We start from the raw sequence: 22,867 nt of genomic DNA, 5'->3' as shown, positions 1-22,867 counted from the left end.
TATACAACAGGCTTCTTTCAGTTTCTGTCTACCAAATCCACTCACAAGGCTTTGGTTGGCCCGAGGCTATAGTAGAAGACACTTGCCCAAGGTGCCACGCAGTGGGACTGAACCCAGAACCATGTGATTGGTGAAGTTATAACTCTAACACACACAGTTACTACCCATGAATTTATCAATATCGAGAGGGGAAAAAGCAAGAGAGAGAGGGGTGGCAAGTGCAGGCAAGATGGTATGGTTAAGAAGTTTACTTTGCGTCAATGTGTTAAGATTCAGTCATACTGCCAGTAATTTCGGCAAGTGTCTTCTACTATAGCCCTCAGCCTTGTGAATGAATTTGGAAAAGAAAAAGCAGTGCTGGTGCCCATCATATGTGTTTGTCTCTCACTACTGCTTGACAGTGTGTTTACCTCCCTGTAACTTATGATCATCCCTGACACACTGTGTGCAAACTTTTAAGTCCAATAAGGCTTGTACAGCACCTCATAGACCTTCTCTACCCTATTGACTTAGTTCAAAGACAAGCTGAAACTATATCCAGTGCTAATATACATCACAGACTCGTGTGGAAGTGCCATGATCTCAAACTCAAACAAAAATATTCGCAAAATGTCCAATACCACTCCCTGCATATCTGGTTTTATATCCGAGTGACCTTCTTTTAGAGATGTGCTTTAACCAGAGAGGCTCCTCACTTCCTGTAGTCTTCCAGCATGCTGAATACCAGCTCAGAATTTTTAAGTGCCCATGTTGTTGCTAGATAGTTGTTGAATTAACACTAGGTTCATCCATTCTTTTGACAGGTCTTGTTTTTTCGTCTTTCTGGGTTTCCGACAACCCTTCTCACCCGGCTAACCTGGTGGAGCTGCTGGTTTAAGTGCTCATGACCTGCCCATGCAACAGGTTGTACTAGATCTCCATGTTATGACTGGCACTCACGACAGACCTCACAAATCACTTGACATTTATGTCTACTTATCTATCAACCTATCTATCTGTCTGTCACGACCTGCCCGAGATGCGGGCAGAGCGACGAAACCGCTCTGCACGCAATCGTGCAGTGTCCAACAATGTCCGACCTGTGGGCTTATGTCGAACGACTGCTGTCACGTGTGGGACGTGTCGGTTTATCAGCCGAGTCTATCGTTAATATCGTGACGCCTCCTTCCTTTAAACGGGAAGGAAGAGCTATTTTTATCATACTTGTGGCTATGGCGAAAGAATGTATCTGGTGGACGCGTCTGAAAGGATTGGAGACAAACACTTTCCTCTCTAGTCAATCTCTCATCAACTTCTTCAAGTATCACTTGAAGAGGAAAGTGAGAGTAGAGAGGCAAGTTTTGTCTAGTGAATGTTTTAAAAAAAGATGGGTGAATGTAGCAAGGATGGCATGTATGAATGACGAAGCCACCTTGACTATGATTCTATGAACCGTAAAAATTAATACAGAGAGTTGCTTATTTGCAAAAAAAAAAAAAAAGAAATATAACATGTGACTTTATTGACCAAGGTTACCATGGTCTTTTCTGTAGGCTTTTCTTTCCACGAGTAAACCTCACCTGTCCTCCCCTTTACACTTCATATTGACATTTCTGTGATAAGGATCCCTATTGATCACCCCCCCCTTTTTTAATTCCCCCCCCCTTTTTGTCCTCTTTCTTTCCTTTTACGATCCCTAACCGGGCTTCCGTGCCAGTGGCACTTAAAAGGCACCATTCGAGCATGACCATTACCACCGTCGTCTTACTGGCACTCGAGGCCCGTGCTAGTAGGGTATTAAGAGCACCATCTGAGCGTGGTCATTGCCAGAGTGTCTATCTGACCTGTGGCACGTAAAAGACACCATTCGAGCGTGACCATTACCAACGTCGCCTTACTGGCACCTGTGCCAGTGGCATGTGTAAAAGATTCGAGCGAGGTCGTTGCCAGTACCGCCTGACTGGCCCCCATACCGGTGGCACATAAAAGCACCCACTACACTCTCGGAGTGGTTGGTGTTAGGAAGGGCATCCAGCTGTAGAAACTCTGCCAGATCAAGATTGGAGCCTGGTGCAGCCATCTGGTTCGCCAGCCCTCTGTCAAACCATCCAACCCATGCCAGCATGGAAAGTAGACGTTAAAAGATGATGATGATGATGATGATGATAATGAATGGTGGTAGTTGGTGATAAAGAAATAAATCCCAGTAATATACTGGGAGTCAATTCAGTTAACTCTACCTCTCCTACAAAAACTGGCTTCAAGCCAATGTCAGAAATGATTTTTGATAAAAGTCTTAGCATTATGTTTTCAGGTACTCACTGTAGTCTACAGAAACTTTCTTCTGTTCTATTGATGTATTTTCTCAACCTTCCTGAATGCTATTCTCATTCTCTACCTCCACTGCCAATATCTGATTATTTGAAATGTAAATCTTCTGTCAAATAGCCAGGAATACAGCTATAAATCTTGCATGTACACATGCTGTTTGTTGTTTCCTTATACACACACACGCGAAACTGGCAACATTTTCTTGCTTTTCCAGTTTATCAAGGACATAGAGCTAATATCATTTTAGTTACAAATCATACTTCCAAGATTTGAAAGTTTGACATCTTTACTGTAATGAAAGTCATTTATCTCTTCACATTTGCTCCAATTTAAATTATAAAATAAGAACAATACAGCAGTAATCCTTCAACTATTGCGGGTATTACGTTCCACCCCCACCCCTGCGATAGGTGAAAATCTATGCAAAACGACACCCCACACTCGCCTCCCGAGTTTCGTTTTCCATACAATATGTGCAATTCTTTGTTTATTCATCTATGATACACTACGTATTTTCTTTTAATATATTTTAATTAATGTGTTATACAGTACAGCAATGTATCTTTATTTATTAATTTATTAATTTTGGGGCATGAAAACGCTTATTTTACCACAGAAATAATTAGAATCTAAAAAAATGTAAATACCTATCGGCTGCAGAAACCCGTGATACAAATTTACATATATTAGCCAGAAACATCCACGATGTACTCAAGGCATGATAGGTGAACCACAATATGGTGAGCGATTACTGTAATTGATTAAACAATCAATGCTCTTATTTCCCACAGAGTTACGTTATAATTTATGTACATGGTGGTGGTGGTGGTTTTTAGCCCTAGGTCAGCTGTAATCATGTAAACCTATGATCCTGTCTCTCCTAGAAACAGTGACCCAAGACTACATTATCTATCAGTTTCTTTAGCTGAACCACTAAGTTACAGGGATGTAAACACACCAACACCAGTTGTCCAGTGGTAGTGGTGGCACAAATACAGACACAGAGATATACTCACACACAAATACATATATATATATATGGCGAACTTCTTTCAGTCTCTTTTTACCATATCCATTTGCAAGGCTTTGGTCAGCAGTAGGCGGCACCTGGTCAAGGTGCCATGCTGTGGGACTGAACCTGGAACCATGTGGTTTGGATGCAAGCTTCTTACCACATAGTCATGCCTGTGCCCATATCTATGAAGTAGAAATATGCCATTGATAAATAGGAAAACATGTTCAATGATCTTGTTGCTTTCAGTGTCTTTGGATTCTATTACAAGTCTGCAAAGCTGTTTCAATTAAATGTTGTATGTTTTCACATAAAAATAGACTAAATAAGTACCACCACCCCTCCCAAATTGAAATATTTGTCTATATATATATATATATATATTTTGAATTCGCCTAAGGTTACTTGTCCCTTTTAATCTACTTTAGGACAAAATGAACAAAGCTGTAAGAACAAAAACGGCAAATGTGTAAAAAGCCATTGGTAATGAAAGATGTAGAGACTGTCTTAGGATAAAGCAGTAAAAGCCTTGTTTATATAATATTTATTATAAATATCACAACCTGTTTTCAGTCATGTTACATTAGTAATTCTTTCATTTTATTTAATATCTCTCCAGTCTTAAGAAGAGCATGAATATTACAAAACTCAGTCTTTCTTCTGTAGCCAATAAATTTTTTCATCTGTAAGAACTATATTTGCTTAAAACTCCATCTATCTAACACCCATGGACATGTTTACAAAGTCAGAAAACAGCACAGCTCCCATGACTTTCAGAAACATTTTTTCACACCAAGAGTTGCTGAAGCTTGGAACAAACTGCCAGCATCAGTTGTTAGTTGTCGGAGCACTGCATCCTTCAAAACTTCCATGCTTCCTGAGATTCGCCAACACTACACCTGATTTTTCTCCCCTCCATAGACACGCAAGCATGTATCTGACTCATACACTGTTCACTTCCCAGACATTTGTACATTAAGGCACATGCTTTATATGCACTTTTGACAAGTTGTGGTGCCCCTTAGCACTGTATACAATAATTTCATTATTATTATTATTTAAAATGGTCCCTTTACATACTGAATACTTGGTGAAATTGATTAATAATTAATTAATTTTACCCTCAATTGTTGAAATTATATATATATATATATATATACACACACATTGAAATATTTGTCTATACCTATTTCTTTACTACCCACAAGGGGCTAAACACAGGGGGACAAACAAGGACAGACATAGGTATTAAGTCGATTACATCGATCCAGTGCATAACTGGTACTTAATTTATCGACCCCGAAAGGATGAAAGGCAAAGTCAACTTCGGCGGAATTTGAACTCACAATGTAACGATGGACGAAATATGGCTACGCATTTCGTCCGGCGTGCTAACGTTTCTGCCAGCTCGCCGCCTATATTTGTCTATACCATCTATTTCTTCAACCGCCAGATACACAGAAATGTGTATATGTGTGTGTGTGTATATGTAGGCTATCAGTCCTATTCTGTTGCTTATCAGAATCTTATATATTGGCAATCAAGTCGTACTCTATCGCTCATCCCAGTTTTGTATATTGGTAATCAGTGCTACATATAAAAGATAATTAATCTCTTTTTTCTCGTTTGGAAAATACTAAATGTAAATATTATAGAAAAGGTGAACATATTGTATTCCTGTTTAAATGTGTCTTCTGTAAAATTGGCTCAGATTAAAGATCTTTTCTTTTTTCTTTATCATTTTGTTTTTCTTTCTTTTCTTGGGTTCCTCTTTATTTTCTCAGAATTTCTTCATGTTTTTTCAGTCTTCTTTCATCCTTTTTTTTACATCTTTACTTTTTTTTTCATTTTCCCTTCCTTACCTTGTTTTCTTTCTTTAATTATTTTCCTTCATGCTCTGTTAACGAACAGGTTAATCCTTTGAACCAGTAAATACACTTTTGTGGGTGCAATTTTGTTTGACTTATAATTCTGAAAGAGCCACTTAGTATTGCATTTACAGTTGAAAATAATGATATTTCTGCTAATGAGTGAGCTGTAAATACAAAACTATGTGGAGGTACACTTCTGCATCCTCAAGGGATGAAATTTCACCTGCTAAAGCATAAGGCAAAACCAAGAAGATATTAACACTTTTGATACCAGCCCACCTAAGTACTCTAGGAATAGTGGGTGGAGAAGATGGCTGGCTGAAATTATTAAATATGGTTAATTTAGGTAATATAATTAGTATTTGATATAGCTAATTGCTCCATATAGTAAATTGTTTTTTATAATAAGAAAAATTGCATTTAAAATTTTAATCACTATAATATTTACATTGAAGATGATATCTATCATAGTTTCAAAATGTCTAGATCTTATTTAAGATTTTTTCTGAATTTTATTTTTTAAGTTGATACTCTTACAGAAGATCATGTGTTAAAGGAAGTATAGGCCTGGATTAAATTGAATTGCTTAATCCATAGTTACTTCATAAACAAAAATATAATGCAATCATCTCATTATCCTCATTTTAAGATTTATTTTCCCCTGCTGCCATGAGTTGGCTATCTCTCTAAAGTATCCTTATTCTGGGAAGCATGATCAAACTGCACTACTACCCAAGTCTTTCTTGGTCTACATGTGTTGCATGTGCCTCTGCCATTCAGTGTTTGTAATTTGTTTACATTACACATCCATATTAACATAATTAATTCTCTTTCATATATCTCTTTGACCAGTTGATTTCACATTTGCGTTCAGCTTTTCTGTTGACTTCTAATCTTGACTCTGCTTTTGTCAGCTTTGTACAATTCCTGAACTACTCTAATGAACCATTCATCCATATCACATCAAGCATTCTGATTGCCCATTGAAAACCTTTTCTACTTCTGAGTCAACAAATGCCAGATAGATTTGTTTATTTTCAACTATAACTTATAGAATTCTTTTGCTGTTGTTGCTTAACCTCAAGTCAGCCCTGATTGAGCTAACTTGCAATCAAAGACTCTCCAAACTTCCCCATCCCACAGTCAGACAGTATATATAAGAATACATTATTACACACATGTGAGTGAGAACACTTTGAGATATTTTTGGTATCTAATATATGTCAGATACTGCGAGCGCTGCTTCTGATTGGTCAATCCATGGTGATGACCCGAGGTCACGGTGACAGCGCTGCTTCTGATTGGTCAATTCATGGTGATGACCCGAGGTCACGGTGACGGCACAACTTTTGTCATTCATAAGTTACAACTAAACGTGAAGAATTTAGTTATTGGTTTAATAAAATATGGTCGTTTATTCGTGTGTAATAAATAAAATACCGAGCTCATTCCCTATGGATACCGTATTTATTACAACGAGTGGCTTGTAAACGTATCTAACGAGCGAAAGCGAGTTAGATACGTTTACAAGCCACTCGTGGAAGGTGTTTATAAGCCATTTAAGAAACACACAAAAACCATTAGATTCACTTCAACATATTTTGACAGATTAAATTTAAATGTTGAAGTGAATCTAACGGTTTTGAGTGTTTCTTAAATGGCTTATAAACACCTTCCACGCTGCAATTGTTTATATAAATATAATATTTTATTTAAATTTAAACAATATGTTTAGGCCTCCCTCTGTTAATTTGAACAATTTCATTTCTCTCTCTCTCTCTCTTATTTGCTTAGTGTAACTATAGAGTGTATTACATACATTGCTTATTGAGTCATTCTTTTCAGTGGCATTGGCTGAGTTATAACGCACACAATAACACAATAGGCCCACTACTAGAAAAGGGCTGTCCAAGCTTCGCCTACAGGTATCTGGAACAGGACAGCTTAAAAAGCTCCACCCTTCTCTGTCTATTAATAGAACTGTATTCAGTCCTACAAGCAATTGAAATACTTGTTAGTTTTACAATATTGCTATTGCTGGTGTTAACTGTGGTTGTTACTACTCTGCAATGTCTCCAGACTAGTGACATGGCATGACATAGTAAATAACCTGTTGGTTTTGTAATTTCTGTTCATTTGGTTAAGTACCACTTAGTTATTTTATCTGTACAAGCAAGTTTTTGTTAATAAGAATGTTTAATGCTTGTTGAATGAGAAACCTTACAGTTAAATGCAATTGCTATCACTTGACACTCCTGTATAAAACTGACGAGAGGGCATATGTACTAGTTCTTGAAAGATTATCTTGTTAGACGCAGTGTTTTCTCTGTTCAGACAGAATGAGTTACACACGTGTAAGTAAGTAAAATCCTTAGCTGGTGACCAGAGTGGGAGGTTGTCCTTTCAACCAATATGCTGTTGTGGATGCCACTGAACGATGGACTCTGGTGATGATGTTATTCCATGCTTTCCAATCCATGGTGCTGGCTTTAGCATGCTTTAAGTCAAGACACTGTGACTTCAGGCCTTCCTCAATTTGTTTCATCCATGTCTTCTTATTGACCTTTGTAAATAAGTTGCAGTTGTAGGAGTAGTAGTAGTAGTAGCAAAATCCTTATCTTGTAACCAGAGGGGGCAGGCTGTCCTCTCAACCAATACACTGCTGTGGGTGCCATTGGATGATGGATTCTGGTGATAATGTTTATTCTATGCTTTCCAGTCCATAGCACTGGCCTTAGCATGCTTGAGGTCAAGGCTCTCTGACTTCAGGTCTTCCTCAACATTTTTTGCCCATGTCTTCTTTGGTGCAGTGCACTGCATTCTCTAGTGTGTGGTTCACTGCCACCACAAAAATTGGTGTGGCAGTCTTCCGGTACTCATCCTGCAGACATGACCAAACCACTGTAACCTGTGCTGCTGGACTTGGTCTTCACTGGTTGGCTGCTGCCATTTTTCTTAGATGTCGTTGTTGCTGTAATAAAATGAGGTGTTACTTTTAGAAAACTTACCAGATCGATCCATATTACAACTATTGTTACAAATACCAACACTTTGCAGAAAGAAAAAAAACCCCAAAAAACTAAAGAATTCAGAACTCTTTAAAACAGAGTCCACACTGCAAAGGCGTTTGGTTTTCAGTTTTATTTGCAATTACTGTAAAGAATTAAAATATATAATGAAATATTTGTTACTAGATACAATTAAGATCTTTTGTTCACCTAAATTATCATGATTATGGCATTTCGGACAATTATCATTTTTTCTTTTTTTGTAGATTTTTGTCACCAATTGAATTTATTCTCATCCTTTAGTTGAATGTTTTCTGTACTAATATAGTTATAGTTAGGAATGTGTTGACATATTTTATACAGGAAGACACAATAGCTATTCAAAAACACACAAAGAATGTTTCTGCCACTTAAACATTATACTGCTGTGTAATCTTGTTAGTGACCAGGTTGTAGTTTCCTGCAATGAAAAGTTAGACACCAAATCTTTATATATAAAAGTAAGGTTGTGTGCTGTCTGTCTCCTACGATTTAGATTCCTAACTACTCCCACATTTTGCAGTGCAGTGTAATCAAAACCGGGTATCTTATAGTCGTGATTCATATCGAGCCCTTCTGGGTATTAGCGCGCGTCTACGATGAGTCTACGATTTTATAAAAAATTTACCATCATTTTTTCCCATTTTTAATTCATTTTTTTGCAATTATATAAGGGAAGTAACTCTCTAAAAATGTATTATTAGATCTCAGAATGTAAAAAGCTACAGTAACACCCCCCCCTTTGTGGTTAGCCATATTGAGATGGCTATTATACTTTACATCTCTAAAAATTGCTTATATAGTTATTTCCCTTACAAACCCGAGCAACGCCGGGCGATACTGCTAGTAACAAATAATAAATATTTAAGTGAAGTTAAGTTTTTGAATGGCTAATATGTATCACGCTGTAATTAGTTTGGTTTTTGTATTTTCATAGGAATCCTGCTTTTTAGCCATCACAAGATTGACTGCAATTGACCAATCAGCATTGCCAATATGTTGTTTTCAGACAACACAACCTTGAGGAAATGCAATGCAACTTGACAATTTGATTGGAATTTAATTTCAGAGGTAGTGAAATTGATACCTAGACCACAATAACAACAAAACTGTTCATAATGTAGAAAATAAGAGAGATGAAAAAACAATAATCATGAATGACTGAGTACAAAAACATAATTTAGAAAATGAAAATTTTTTTATAAACATGTGGAGGCGCAATGGCCCAGTGGTTAGGGCAGCGGACTTGCGGTCGGAGGATCGCGGTTTCGATTCCCAGACCGGGCGTTGTGTGTGTTTATTGAGCGAAAACACCTAAAAGCTCCACGAGGCTCCGGCAGGGGATGGTGGTGATCCCTGCTGTACTCTAAAGGCGGTGCTCCAGCATGGCCGCAGTCAAATGACTGAAACAAGTACAAAAAAAAAAAAAAAAAATCTGTTTCCTAATCATGAACAAAAAACAATATTGTAACCTTGGTATGTATTCCATTCTGACCTCTGCTGTATTGGCTTGGTAATAATGAGTCAGTATTGCATGATGACTGTCTTTCATTCTCTTAAATTGAAGCACGAACTGTGAAGAAGTGTTTCTGTTTTTTAGTTTTTGATAAGAACAATGGAATTGCATTTTAAATTGAAACAAGAATTTCACTATAATATTATTGAAAAATGATTTCAGCATATTGTTATTTGACAGTTTTTTTTTTTGTTAAGAACAAAAAACTTAGAGTTTTATGCATGAATTTTTCTCACTTTTAATATATAATACCAAATGTTTTAACTTTATTTTTCTTAAATCTACTCAATTTGAATTCCTGATATATTGAATTGCATCCACTTGCCCCCCCCCCTCTCTTGACAGAATTGTAGTTTACCACTTAATGCAATGCCTTTTTGTAATATCTCATTTTTTGATGTTACATTTTGTTGCCATTGAGCAGATGTGGGAACTGACATGAGCTAACTGGATGATGAACTAGTTACTGTCCAGGATGTAAAAAAAAACCCACTTAGAAAATCATTATCATCATCATCATCATCATCGTTTAACGTCCGTTTTCCGTGCTAGCACGGGTTGGACAGTTCGACCGGGGTTTGGGGAGCCAGGGGCTGCTCCAGGCTCCAGTCTGATCTGGCAGTGTTTCTACAGCTGGATGCCCTTCCTAACACCAACCACTCCACGAGTGTAGTGGGTGCTTTTTACGTGCCACCTGCACAGGTGCCAGAGGGGTCTGGCATCGGCCACGACTGGTTGGTGCTTTTTATGTGCCACCAGCACAGAAGCCAGTCGAGGCGGCAATCAGATGTCGAGCAGATGAAGAGAGTGAAGGAAGCATTAGATGTTTCCTGAGGAAGAATATTCCACTGTTCAAATAAATACATGCAGAACAAAATAACAAAACAAGAAGATAAAGACTCAGAGAATATCTAGACCTCAGTAGAATCAAGCATGATGTGAAGAATATAGAAGATATCATTGATCCAATATGTAGCATGTGCAATCAATGTTGCAGGTACATTTGTCTTCAAGTATTGCTGCTCCTTATAAAGCGAAGCAAGACTTGTTGGAAGCAGAAGCTGGTGCCAGTAGTGTTGCATCCTTTTATAATAACAATGTAAATAAAGCAATGCCTTCTTTGACCCAATCAACATCTGAATCTTGCAACATTTAAAGAAATAAAAAGAAAGACAAAAATTGAAAGAAAGCAGTAATATGAAGCATGGTAGGAGATTGCTTCCAAAGTAGGTTTACATCACAAAGTTGCAGAATATTAATATTAAATACTTCATGTCTTATTGTCTTGGTTTGGTACTATTAACGTCTCTGGTTAAGGCCAAGACATCATTCAGCCGTGGAAAACAAAGCTGTAGACTTAATAACTACAAAAGGTGTGTGGATGATTGATGGGATGATTGTTTTAAAACAGCGATACTCATCCTTTGCGCCTGTGATCTTCTATTTTCTTGCAGAGGTTTTTTTTTAAGAGAAAGTATTGAAAATAGCTGACCACAAGAAACCAGTAAAATCTATTTTGCACCAAATGTAACTCATAAATCTTCTGACATTTGTTGAGAATGGATCATACATAGCATATGGGAAAGAATGTCATGCCCTTTCGAATAACTGTAGAGTGGTAAAGGTCATGCCATTATGGTCATGCCATTATGGTCATCAAGACGTGAACATCTGGTTATTTATGCACTCAAAATATGTTCAGAAGCATTTTCACCAGTCACTACTATAAACTTCCATATTGGTTCCAGCAGATGTGGTTATAAAGATACGCACCAGCATGGGATGTGCAGAGAAGTTTATGGCTCCTCTTCTCTTCCACACCAGTTGTGGTAACAAAGTTTGCACTCTTGGCGCCTCTGTAGTCAGTATGGCTTTTAAGCTGCATCAGCCCTGGTTGGATTCCACCATTCACTGGAAATTAGAGAAGGAAAGATCAAGCCTTTCTCACTTAACCCTTTCATTACCAACCCGGTTGAAACCGGCTCTGGCTCTGAGTACAAATGTCTTGTTTTCATAAGTTTTGAATTAAAATATACCACCAAACCTTAGTCACAATTTATGTTCCAAACAATAGCTGAATGATAACTAAGTTATTTTACTAAATTCTTTGTTATATTTAAAGTAATTGGAAGAAACACAGAGCATCTCAAAATAAATACAGTAACAAAAGGGTTAATGATTATACATGAACACTACATTCATGCCCATAAAGTGCTTGGTATATCTTTTTTCCCTTCTGACAATCTTGTTTCTTGTTTGGTGCAATTTGTATGTCACATGTCTAGCTGATAGAAGGCATCAGATGTGAATGACACCAAATATAACCGGGTGTGCACGGACACACACACACACATAGGGAGAGACAGAGACTTTCTCTAAACCAGTGGCTCTCAACCATTTTTTAGCTATGAACCACTTTGATTCCTATTTTACTAGGGTGGACCCTCAGAGTCAGTCAATGTTTAAAAAATCTTATATTTTTATAATCAAATATTATTAGGAATTGTATTTTTTTTAAAATTAAAACATTTTGTGTGTATTGGAGAAATATAACCAATTTGTTGCACAGAATTTTTAACAAACAAAATCTATGAAAACCATTGCTCAAAACAAAGACTCTTGTGAAGTATATAATATGTGCTAATTTTCAAGCAGGTGTATAGATGGCAAGCTGGCAGAAACGTTAGCACGCCAGGTGAAATGCCTAGTGGTATTTCGTCAGCCATTACGTTCTGAGTTCAAATTCCGCTGAGGTTGACTTTGCCTTTCATCCTTTCAGGGTTGATTAAATAAGTACCAGTTACGCACTGGGGTCGATGTAATCGACTTAATCCGTGTGTCTGTCCTTGTTTGTCCTCTCTGTGTTTAGCCCCTTGTGGGTAGTAAAGAAATAGGTATGTCGTCAGCCATTACGTTCTGAGTTCAAATTCCGCTGAGGTTGACTTTGGCTTTCATCCTTTCAGGGTCGATTAAATAAGTACCAGTTATGCACTGGGGTCGATCTAATCGACTCAATCCGTTTGTCTGTCCTTGTTTGTCCTCTTTGTGTTTAGCCCCTTGTGGGTAGTAAAGAAATAGGTGTACATCTCCACTGTATGGAATCAATACCAGAAATACCTTTTCTAAATGACACTGCTTGTATAGCAGTGACACTCATTTACAACTATCATACAATGTCAAAAGAAGGAGACACATGCACACAAACACACACACACACAATAACAGCTTGATTCAGCTTAATACGGCTCAAAGTTTTATGGCACAAGGACACATCCATCACATGAGATATTAGGAGAGCAGGTATATGTATATATATATATATACTGCACAATATATGTATTTATTTAATCTAATGCTACTCACAAATAAACTCCTTTAGTAGGTCAGGCTACAAACTACATAGCAAACCAATACATAGGGGTGTAATGTATAGTTCTATGCAGCTGAAATCCTTTAAATCCAATCAGTTATTATTTCATTTGGAGTATATAGAATATATCTTACTAAATCTCCTTACAAAACTTTTTTAACAGTTATTGTCTTCCATACATTATTATTTCAATGATGTGTATATTGGAGTTGAAGAATGGATGTAACCACAATATTCTATGGATCTGATGAGCTAGCCTTAAAATAATTTATTATACATTAAAATTAATTATTTTCCCATGATGTTGGCTGCAAAACCATTGTAATCTTATGGATTGGTGAAATATATTAATCTCCTAACTTTACATATTTAGAAGATTTTGAAAATTATATTTAACACAGTCACAATATTTAAAGAAAGGTTTTCTTAAAAGCTATTAATTATTTTGAAAAATTTAAAAAAAAGCTACGTCATGAATCTTTGGGGAAAAAAACTTTTTGTATCGTGTGTATTTTGTGGGTAAGCACTTTTGTTGTTCAACTTTTCAAGCACATGTATTTGGGCGGTCATCTATATAGAGTGAATACACTGTGGGACTGAACCCATAAGCATGTGGTTGGGAAGCAGTTTTCTTAACCCTTTTGTTACCGTATTTCTGCTGAGATGCTCTGTGTTTCTTCCAATTATTTTAAATATGACAAAGAATTTAGTAAAATAACTTGGTTATCATTCAGCTAGTGTTAGGAACATAAATTGTGACTAAGGTTTGGTGGAAGATTTTAATTCAAAACTTATGAAAACAAGACATTTGTACTCAGAGCCAGAGCCGGTTTCAGCCGGGTTGGTCATGAAAGGGTTAACCACACAGTCACACCTGAAAATGAAATATATCTGAAAAGACACCTCTTGTCCATGTTAATCAATTTGAGCTATTGTCCCCACAGTTACTGCATATAGAATGAACCAAACTTTTCTAGGTGCAATCCCATGATCATCTGTGACTGAAGGGCTTCTCTAACTTTTTTTTTTTTTTTTTTTTTTTTTTTTTTTTTACTACTGCTGCTAATAATCTTTCCATAGTAATAGCTGAAATACAAAAAAAAAGTGAAAGAAAAATATGGAGTGGCTGTGTGGTAAGTAGCTTGCTTACCAACCACATGGTTCCGGGTTCAGTCCCACTGCATGGCACCTTGGGCAAGTGTCTTCTACTATAGCCTTGGGCCGACCAAAGCCTTGTGAGTGGATTTTGTAGACGGAAACTGAAAGAAGCCCGTCGTATATATGTATATATATATATGCGTGTGTGTGTGTTTGTGTGTCTGTGTTTGTCCCCCTAGCATTGCTTGACAACCGATGCTGGTGTATTTACGTCCCCGTTACTTAGCGGTTCGGCAAGAGAGACCGATAGAATAAGTACTGGGCTTATAAAAAGAATAAGTCCCAGGGTCGAGTTGCTTGATGAAGGGTGGTGCTCCAGCATGGCCGCAGTCAAATGACTGAAACAAGTAAAAGAGTAAAAGAGTTTAGCTTCTTTTCAGTGTAGGCGTTTAGTAAAACTAGGATAGTAGTCATTGAAACTTTGCAATGCAGCTCATAAAAGCTTACATAACATGATCAGTAAACCTCATCATAAAATGTTCACTACACTATTCTTTCACATGAGCTTTAATTAATTTCATAATTAAAATTGGTTTTGAATGAATTAGATAAAAAGAAAGATGTAAAGTGTCTTTTATCAAAAATCATGAAATTTGCAATGAAGAGTCATCACACAAACTGTTTATTAAAAAAAAAAAAACCATCATATTCTATTTTGATTGAGAAGCTTTGATGGCTCCCTTCCACACACACATGCACAGATTAATTGATATAAATTTGGCTGGAAAAGTTAACATTATATTCACTTCATGTAGTGTTAAGATGAATCTTCATCAAATAGCATGTTAAAAAAATGACTGAATACATCTAATTTTGAGGGATTCTGAAATTATCGATTAGTTCAGTCTATAATAAAATGTTTACCCCTCACCTATTACGTAAAAATCTACAATGGTTTTTAGTTCATTCAAAGCCAATTTTAATTTTCTAATTAAAGAAAGTTCACATTAAGAAATGATGTTACTAGACTGATTTTGTAAAGGTGTTCACTGATCTTAAGAAAACAGAAATGTTATGTAAGCTTTTACAGTTTCATTACAAAGTTATAATAAGAATTATACTAGTTTAAAAAAACCCACATGAACTGAACTAAAGTATTTAAATGGTTCATGTGCTGTGTCTCTACTAGGTTTGTTTCTGTTTTCTAGCTCAATAGCATGTATAAAACAAACACCAGCTCATCCGAACGTGGCTGTTGCCAGCGCCGCCTTGGCTGGCTTTCTAGCCGGTGGCACGTTAAAAGCACCAACCGATCGTGGCTGATGCCAGACCCCCCTGGCACCTGTGCAGGTGGCACGTAAAAAGCACCCACTACACTCGCGGAGTGGTTGGCTTTAGGAAGGGCATCCAGCTGTAGAAACACTGCCAGATCAGACTGGAGCCTGGTGCAGCCTCCTGGCTTCCCAGACCCCGGTTGAACCGTCCAACCCGTGCTAGCGCGGAAAACGGATGTTAAACGATGATGATGATGATGTTGAAAATTTTAGCAGTTTGTTCAAATCTAATTTGCATAGTTAAATTTTTTTGTATTATTATTTAACAGAATTGAAATCCTAAAACCAAAGTGCTGCATAAAAAGCATAGGTTTGGGTGCTGGTGCCATGTAAAAAGCACTCAGTACACTCTGTAAAGTGGTTGGCATTAGGAAGGGCATACAGCTGTAGAAACCGACTCTGGAATTTAGTTCAGCCTCAGCTCCACTCAAGTTATCTAACCCATGCTGGCATGGAAAATGGGTGTTAAATGTTGTTGTTGATGATGATGACTTATGTTAGACATTCATTCTTCCATTATATAAATAGTTCCAAATTTTGACACAAGGCCAGCAATTTGGAGAGAGGGATGAGTCAATTACATTGATCCCACTGCTCAACTGGTACTTATTTTATTGACCCTGTAAGAGTGAAAGACAAAGTTGACCTCAGCAGAATTTGGAATCAGAATATAAGGAGCCTTAAGAAATGCCACTAACCATTTTGTCTAATGTACTAACAAGTCTGCCAGCTTGCTTCCATTATATAAATGCTTCTCATAACCAACAGTAGTCTTTATATTAATCTAAAAACTAGTGTTTGACTATGAGATCTAGTTAATATTTATAAAGCTAATGAAAAAAAGACAAAGATTCTTTATAAAAACCAGAGATCATTATGACTAAAGCAAGATGTTAGACTAAAGATAAATTGACTTTTAAATTAGAAATATTAAAATTTCTAAGTCTCCCTAAAGGAGACTACAGCAGCGATTCTGGAAATTAACAGTTAGCGCCAAGCTAACATGGCAGTCCATAAATATATGACGAATGCTGCCGTTGATTAGCTCCAAGAGGCCATCGCCTCTAGCTAGCTATATGACACATGAACCTGTGTCCATTATAACCTTCGAACAGGGGAGGTTGGCCACTCCCCCTTGCTGGTCAGGCATCTGCAGACATGTTTCGGAGTATTTGCCCTTTATCAATGCAGGTACCTACCTGTTTTATCAATTCTGAAAGGATGAAAGGCAAAGTTGATCCCGGCAGAATTTGAACACAGAATGTAAAGATGGATTAAATACTGCTAAGCATTTCACTCAGCATGCTTATATTTCTGCTAGCTTAGAGCTTGGCTAAAATATTGACAAAGCTGAAGCACAGTGTAAATTAAGACAATAAACATCTTTTGTTTTGAGCTAGAAACCTGTTGAGTTACTTTGCCAGTCAGCTACCTTCAACTATTAGGTCTCTTTGAGATGATGATAGCTTTCAAGTGATACTTATCTTGATGATAATATACCTAATTCATTTATATATATATCATCATCATCATCATTTAGCATCCGCTTTCCATGCTAGCATGGGTTGGACGGTTCAACTGGGGTCTGTGAAGCCAGAAGGCTGCATCAGGCCCAGTCTGATATGGCAGTGTTTCTACGGCTGGATGCCCTTCCTAACACCAACCACTCCGTGAGTGTAGTGGGTGCTTTTTACGTGCCAGACGGAGCTGGCAAACGGCCACGGACGGATGGTGCTTTTTACGTGCCACCGGCACGGGGGCCAGGTGAGGCTGGCAACGGCATATATATTGTAAATCTTATCTGGAAAATTGACTTTTTTTTTTGTACTTCAGAAGAATTTAGAGTTTTATTACTTATTTCATCAATTTACTATTCATGTCAGGTGTTATTGTTGCTAACTTAACGATCCCTTGAGTAGCCATTGTTGGAAAATGCTGCACCACTAGTGCGCGTGCACACACACACACCCTAAGCCTTAATTAATGTCCTCGGTTTATTAAAGTAATCAATGAGTTGAACTCACTTCTTAGTTCTATCAGAACTATTAAATTACTTCCTGTTCTGGTACAGAACTAAAATTAATATAAATTACCTTTTCTTGTTAATCTTTTCTAATTATTTACAGCCAGTAGCTCTGTCTCCAGTAACAATTGAAATAAATAGAATAATTTTCTTCTCATTCCTATGGTTCTTCAATTTATTTCCTTTCTTCTTTTGCAGTTAACAGTGACTCCAATCACAAGCGAATTGCATACGTAGAGCAATGCTTTGGTGCATCAGGGGAAGTGAGTAAAATATTTTACATCTTCAAAGAAATTTTTTTACATTTCAAAGTAATTGCTACATTTTCTTCACTGAATTTTCTAAAAATTTATCTTTTAAAAAAAAAAGAAGAAATGAATATTGTTTAGTCCAACTTGATGTGAAAAATTATTTACAATTACTGCCTGGCACCAACAAAAATGGCAATCATTTATTCTTCCTTATCACAATACTTATTATCTCACTATGTATTTGGAAAAATATTTTCAACATTTTATCTGACACAATGCATCATTTCTGCTTCTTCATCATTTCAGATTATAAGTTTTGAAAAAAATGTAATGGTGTGTGTGTGTGTGTGTGTGCGCGCGTGTGTGTGTGTGTGCGCTTTTATGTCTATTTTTTTTCTGTCTGTCCTTCTTGTTTCTTGTTTTATTCTTTAGGATTTAATGAAAGTTTTTACCATTGCAAGATTCATACATAACAAAATGGCAAGGCATTTTAGTTAATTAACCCTTTAGCATTTAAACAGGCCATCATCATCATCATCATCATCGTTTAACGTCCGTTTTCCGCGCTAGCACGGGTTGGACGGTTCAACCGGGGTCTGGGAAGCCAGGGGCTGCACCAGGCTCCAGTCTGATCTGGCAGTGTTTCTACGACTGGATGCCCTTCCTAACGCCAACCACTCCGCGAGTGTAGTGGGTGCTTTTTACGTGCCACCTGCACAGGTGCCAGGGGGGTTTGGCATCGGCCACGATCGGTTGGTGCTTTTAACGTGCCACCGGCACGGAAGCCAGCCAAGGCGGCACTGGCTTCAGCCACGATTCGGATGGTGCTTTTTATGTGCCACCGGCACAGAAGCCAGTCGAGGCGGCGCTGGCATCGGCCACGTTCGGATGGTGCTTTTTATGTGCCACCGGCACAGGTATCACAACTACTATTTCCATTGATATTTATTTCAATGTTCATGTTCATATCTGGCCCAAATATTCTATCTATTTTATCTGGCCCAAATACTCCATCTATTTTATGTTGAAGCTGGCCAGATCTGACCTCTCATACCTAGTCTACAATGTCATTCTAAAAGTAAACAATTACATCATTAAAATTTCGAAGTTATGAGATAATCCATAATTAATTCAAAACAATATGAATGAATAAACATTATATTTGACGGAGTAATATGAATACTAAAGAGTTTCATGAAGACAGCTTCTAGAATCTGGGGTTAGCTGAATTAGTTTGTGTGTGTGTGTGGATAATTTGACACCTGTGGAATGGATGTGCACATTATATTAGTACATGAGTGTGTATATACTTTATCTTCTTCAGGTCATCAATGTTGACTGGTCTCGTTCTGTAATCATCTGTGGCAGGCTCGCATATGAGCCACAAGGCCTGCTTGCATATGGGCCACAAGGCCTGCTCTTGATCTGCAGCAATGATGACGTATGCTACAGTTGAAGCTTCTTGACACCATGGAGAAATGACACCTCTCATGTTTTCTTTCATATTCCCTCTGTTGTTTCACATCAACAGTTGGAATTATGAGCTTCAGTAATCAGTGCCATTCATCATGCCAATGGGCCTTCTTCTCTCAGATACTTGGGGAGATGCTAGAGTTCTTCATATGTTTTTTCAGCACATCCTTGTTTATGCTTCATTTACTGCCTCTGTGTGTGTGTGTGTGTATGCATATTTTTGCATTCCACACACACACACACACACACACACACATGTTGATTGTGTGCCTGTTTTCACTCAGGAACCTCAAATGGCAACTCCTTGGAATGCTTTACAAACTTTCTCTGTACCTGTAATCAATTGCATTTGGTGAACACACAATAGGTTGCTTTGTTCTTCGTTTTGAGAACCTAGAATTTCTAGATTTTCATGCAGATTTGTTGTGACAGAGTTCAGTACACTTATGGTAGTAGATGCAAATAAAAACCTATATCCTTCCCATCTTCTCATTACTTTCAGTGCAGCTCTCATATAAACATACTATATCTCTGAATTGACCAGACTATCAGATGTTGTTATCCACCACTGATCACAGTGCACTTCCTAGCATTGTTTTAGCTTTCAAATGTCCACTGGACAGGCATGTAAGCCAACACCTCCCACTGAATGGAATACCAGTCCGTCTCATGGTTAGCCATTAACAGCTGATTGAACTGGAGCCATATGAAATGATGTGTATTGCTCAAGAACGCAACACACTACCTGGTCTGGGAACTGAAACCACAATCTTGCAATAGTGAATGTAGCATCCTTACCACTAGGCCATGCACCTTCACATATATATGTACACATAATATCTCAATTGTTCTTGAGGGCGTGGAGCTGGAGGATGTGGAGTCCTTCGTCTACCTGGGTTCAACAGTGGTTCCAACGGGCCAGGCCACAGCCGAGGTCGAGCATCGCATAGGTGTTGCCAGATCTGCATTCGTGCGCCTCCAGCAGTGCCTGTGGGACAGAAGAGAGATCTCCTCGGTGACCAAAGGGCGAATCTACCAGGCCCTCGTTCGTACTATCCTCCTCTATGGTTGCGAAACATGGCCTATGAGGGTAGTCGATCAGTGAAAGCTGGAGGTGTTCGACAATGACTGTCTCTGCTGCATTCTTCGCTGCCGACGCATTGATCAGGTTCCTACAGCCGGTCTTCATCATCGCCTGAATCTTCGGCCCCTCCCTTCAGTGCTTCTACAACGGTACTTAAGATGGTTCGGTCATGCGGCCCAGCGTCCAGAGGGTGAGCTGATTCGCGATGTCCTCCTCCCACCTCCACTGAAGAGCTGCCCAAGCACTATGTCTGTTTTGGCATGGATGGATACCCTTCCTAATGCCAACCACTTTACAGAGTGCACTGGGTGCACCTATGCAGCACTGGCATGAGTGCTTTTTACATGGCACCAGCACAGTTGCTTTTTATGTGACACCAGCCCACAAGACTAGAGATGCTCAGCTGAAGAGGGATACAGGGGACGTGGCTATATGCAAGGACAACCACAATTTTACATAGCTTGATGTGTCTTTTTAAGCACAACAAATCACCAGAAGACTTGGTCTCTTGTCTGGGCCTTATATATTTTTATAAATAGATATAGATATAGTATTTTTGAGGTACCAGTGCCGGTGGCACATAAGAAAACCATCCGAGCGTGGCCGTTCGCCAGCCTCGTCTGGCACCTGTGTCGGTGGCACAAAAAACACCATCCGAGCGTGGCCGTTCGCCAGCCTCGTCTGGCACCTGTGTCGGTGGCACATAAAAAGCATCCACTACACTCATGGAGTGGTTGGCGTTAGGAAGAGCATCCAGCTGTAGAAACACTGCCAGATCTGACTGGCCTGGTGCAGCCTTCGGGCTTCCCAGACCCCAGTTGAACCGTCCAACCCATGCTAGCATGGAAAGCGGACGTTAAACGATGATGATGATGATGATAGTACTTTGTATTCTTTTTCTAATAGATTTTCCTTTCTAACTCTACAAATTATGTGCAAACTTCTACATTTAAATGTCTGAAATCTTTCTGGATAGGAGCATAGATAGATTTCTTTTATTTTGACTTTACTTTGCTTTACAGTACATAAGACTGATAGATTTTCCTCTCTCTGTATCCATTGGCATCACCACTTGGAATTATATCTGGTTTGCTCCATAGTGTTCTGATCATTGATTTAACACAAGAGATACTGTTATCTTGGCTTGGTTGCATTAGGAGTTGGTATTGATCTTTATTTAGCCACCTGGTTGGGGAAGTAATTTTTAAATGAGTGTTTACTTAGAAGCAAAGGGAGAGGCAGATCAAGAGAAAGAGTTAAGTACTAACATACTCTCTTTGTTAGTCTATCTGCAAGTTAAGCAGTGGCTGAAATGGTGGGTGGGAACCTTGCAGTTATCAAATATTACTCTTGTCATATTTTTTTGTTGTTTTTGTTTTGAAATATCAATTCCAGGAAACAATTCTCAGTGTAATAATCGTCGTTGAATTTAAGACCAGAGATGAATAAAGTGTGAAATAAATGATCTGGTTATTGATTATTTTGGAAATCAATATCATATTCAGCAACATAAGTGAAATAGGAAACCAAAATAACTGTGCAGAAATTTTGTTAAAAAACACAAAAAAAATAGAATCTCTACCCAGCAAATTATTGGCCTCCAGCTGCACAACATTGTAGCTATGAATGAAAAATCACAGCTTGCTGATTTGATGTGTATTTAACCTATGAGCTGAAATATTCATGGGTCATGTTCTACCTGTAGTAGAGAGCATTGGTCTCTTCATTAACCAGCATCACAGGTTAGCTTCTTTTCCATGGGCCCTTTTGACATGACTAAAAATAAAACCATAATTTCAAATCATAATTTATGGAGAAGACATTTGCAAATTATTTGCAATAGGCGCTGGTGTGGCTCTCTGGTAAGAAGTTTGTTTCATAACATAGTCCAGGATTCAGTCTCATTGCATGGTGCCTTGGGCAAGTGTCTTCTACTACAGCCTTGGGACAAACCTTGGTAGATAGAAACTGAAAGAAGCCTGTCGTGTATGTGTGTTTGTGTCTTTTTCTTGACATTCTGTGATAGTTGTGAAACGATTGTCACCGTCATACAAACAGTACCACTCATTTCCAATGTTCTGTGTAAACACATCCAGCCATGGGGAAATATTACCTTGTTTGGAAACAGGTGAGAGTTAGTGTCAGGAAGTGCATCTGACCATAGAAAATCTGTCTCCATCCAATCCATGTAAGCACGGAAAAGAGGACGTTAAAATGATGCTCATCATTATTCAATAGAATTTTTAAAGGAAATCATTGTTTTTCCTTTAAATATCTGATATATGCCTACATATATCAGATATATCTACCATCACAGGCATGATAGATATTGGCCAATTACATCACAAACTTTATCTAAAAGAAATATCCATCAGAAAGAGTATATTCTTTGAGAACAATAAATAAAAAAAATTATCCAGGTATTGTACAGAGATTCACATGAATTCACATGCTTGTTATCATTCATTTTGGAATATA

General features: G+C 38.0%; 1 protein-coding gene across 4 annotated transcripts in view; it reads left to right on the top strand.

Moving 5' to 3' along the window:
• LOC115213419 (pleckstrin homology domain-containing family F member 2) overlaps positions 1-22,867 on the top strand; it is a 212,289-nt gene that overhangs the window by 160,922 nt on the left and 28,500 nt on the right. For all 4 annotated transcript variants that reach the window (XM_029782384.2, XM_029782385.2, XM_029782383.2 and 1 more), the window contains one exon: positions 17,780-17,844. In XM_029782384.2, coding sequence (XP_029638244.1) covers positions 17,780-17,844 — 65 coding nt within the window. The remainder of the gene's footprint in view (positions 1-17,779; positions 17,845-22,867) is intronic.

This window comes from Octopus sinensis, linkage group LG6 (assembly GCF_006345805.1).
Source record: "Octopus sinensis linkage group LG6, ASM634580v1, whole genome shotgun sequence".
Lineage (NCBI taxonomy): Eukaryota > Metazoa > Mollusca > Cephalopoda > Octopoda > Octopodidae > Octopus > Octopus sinensis.
This window is presented reverse-complemented; position numbering and strand designations above follow the sequence as displayed.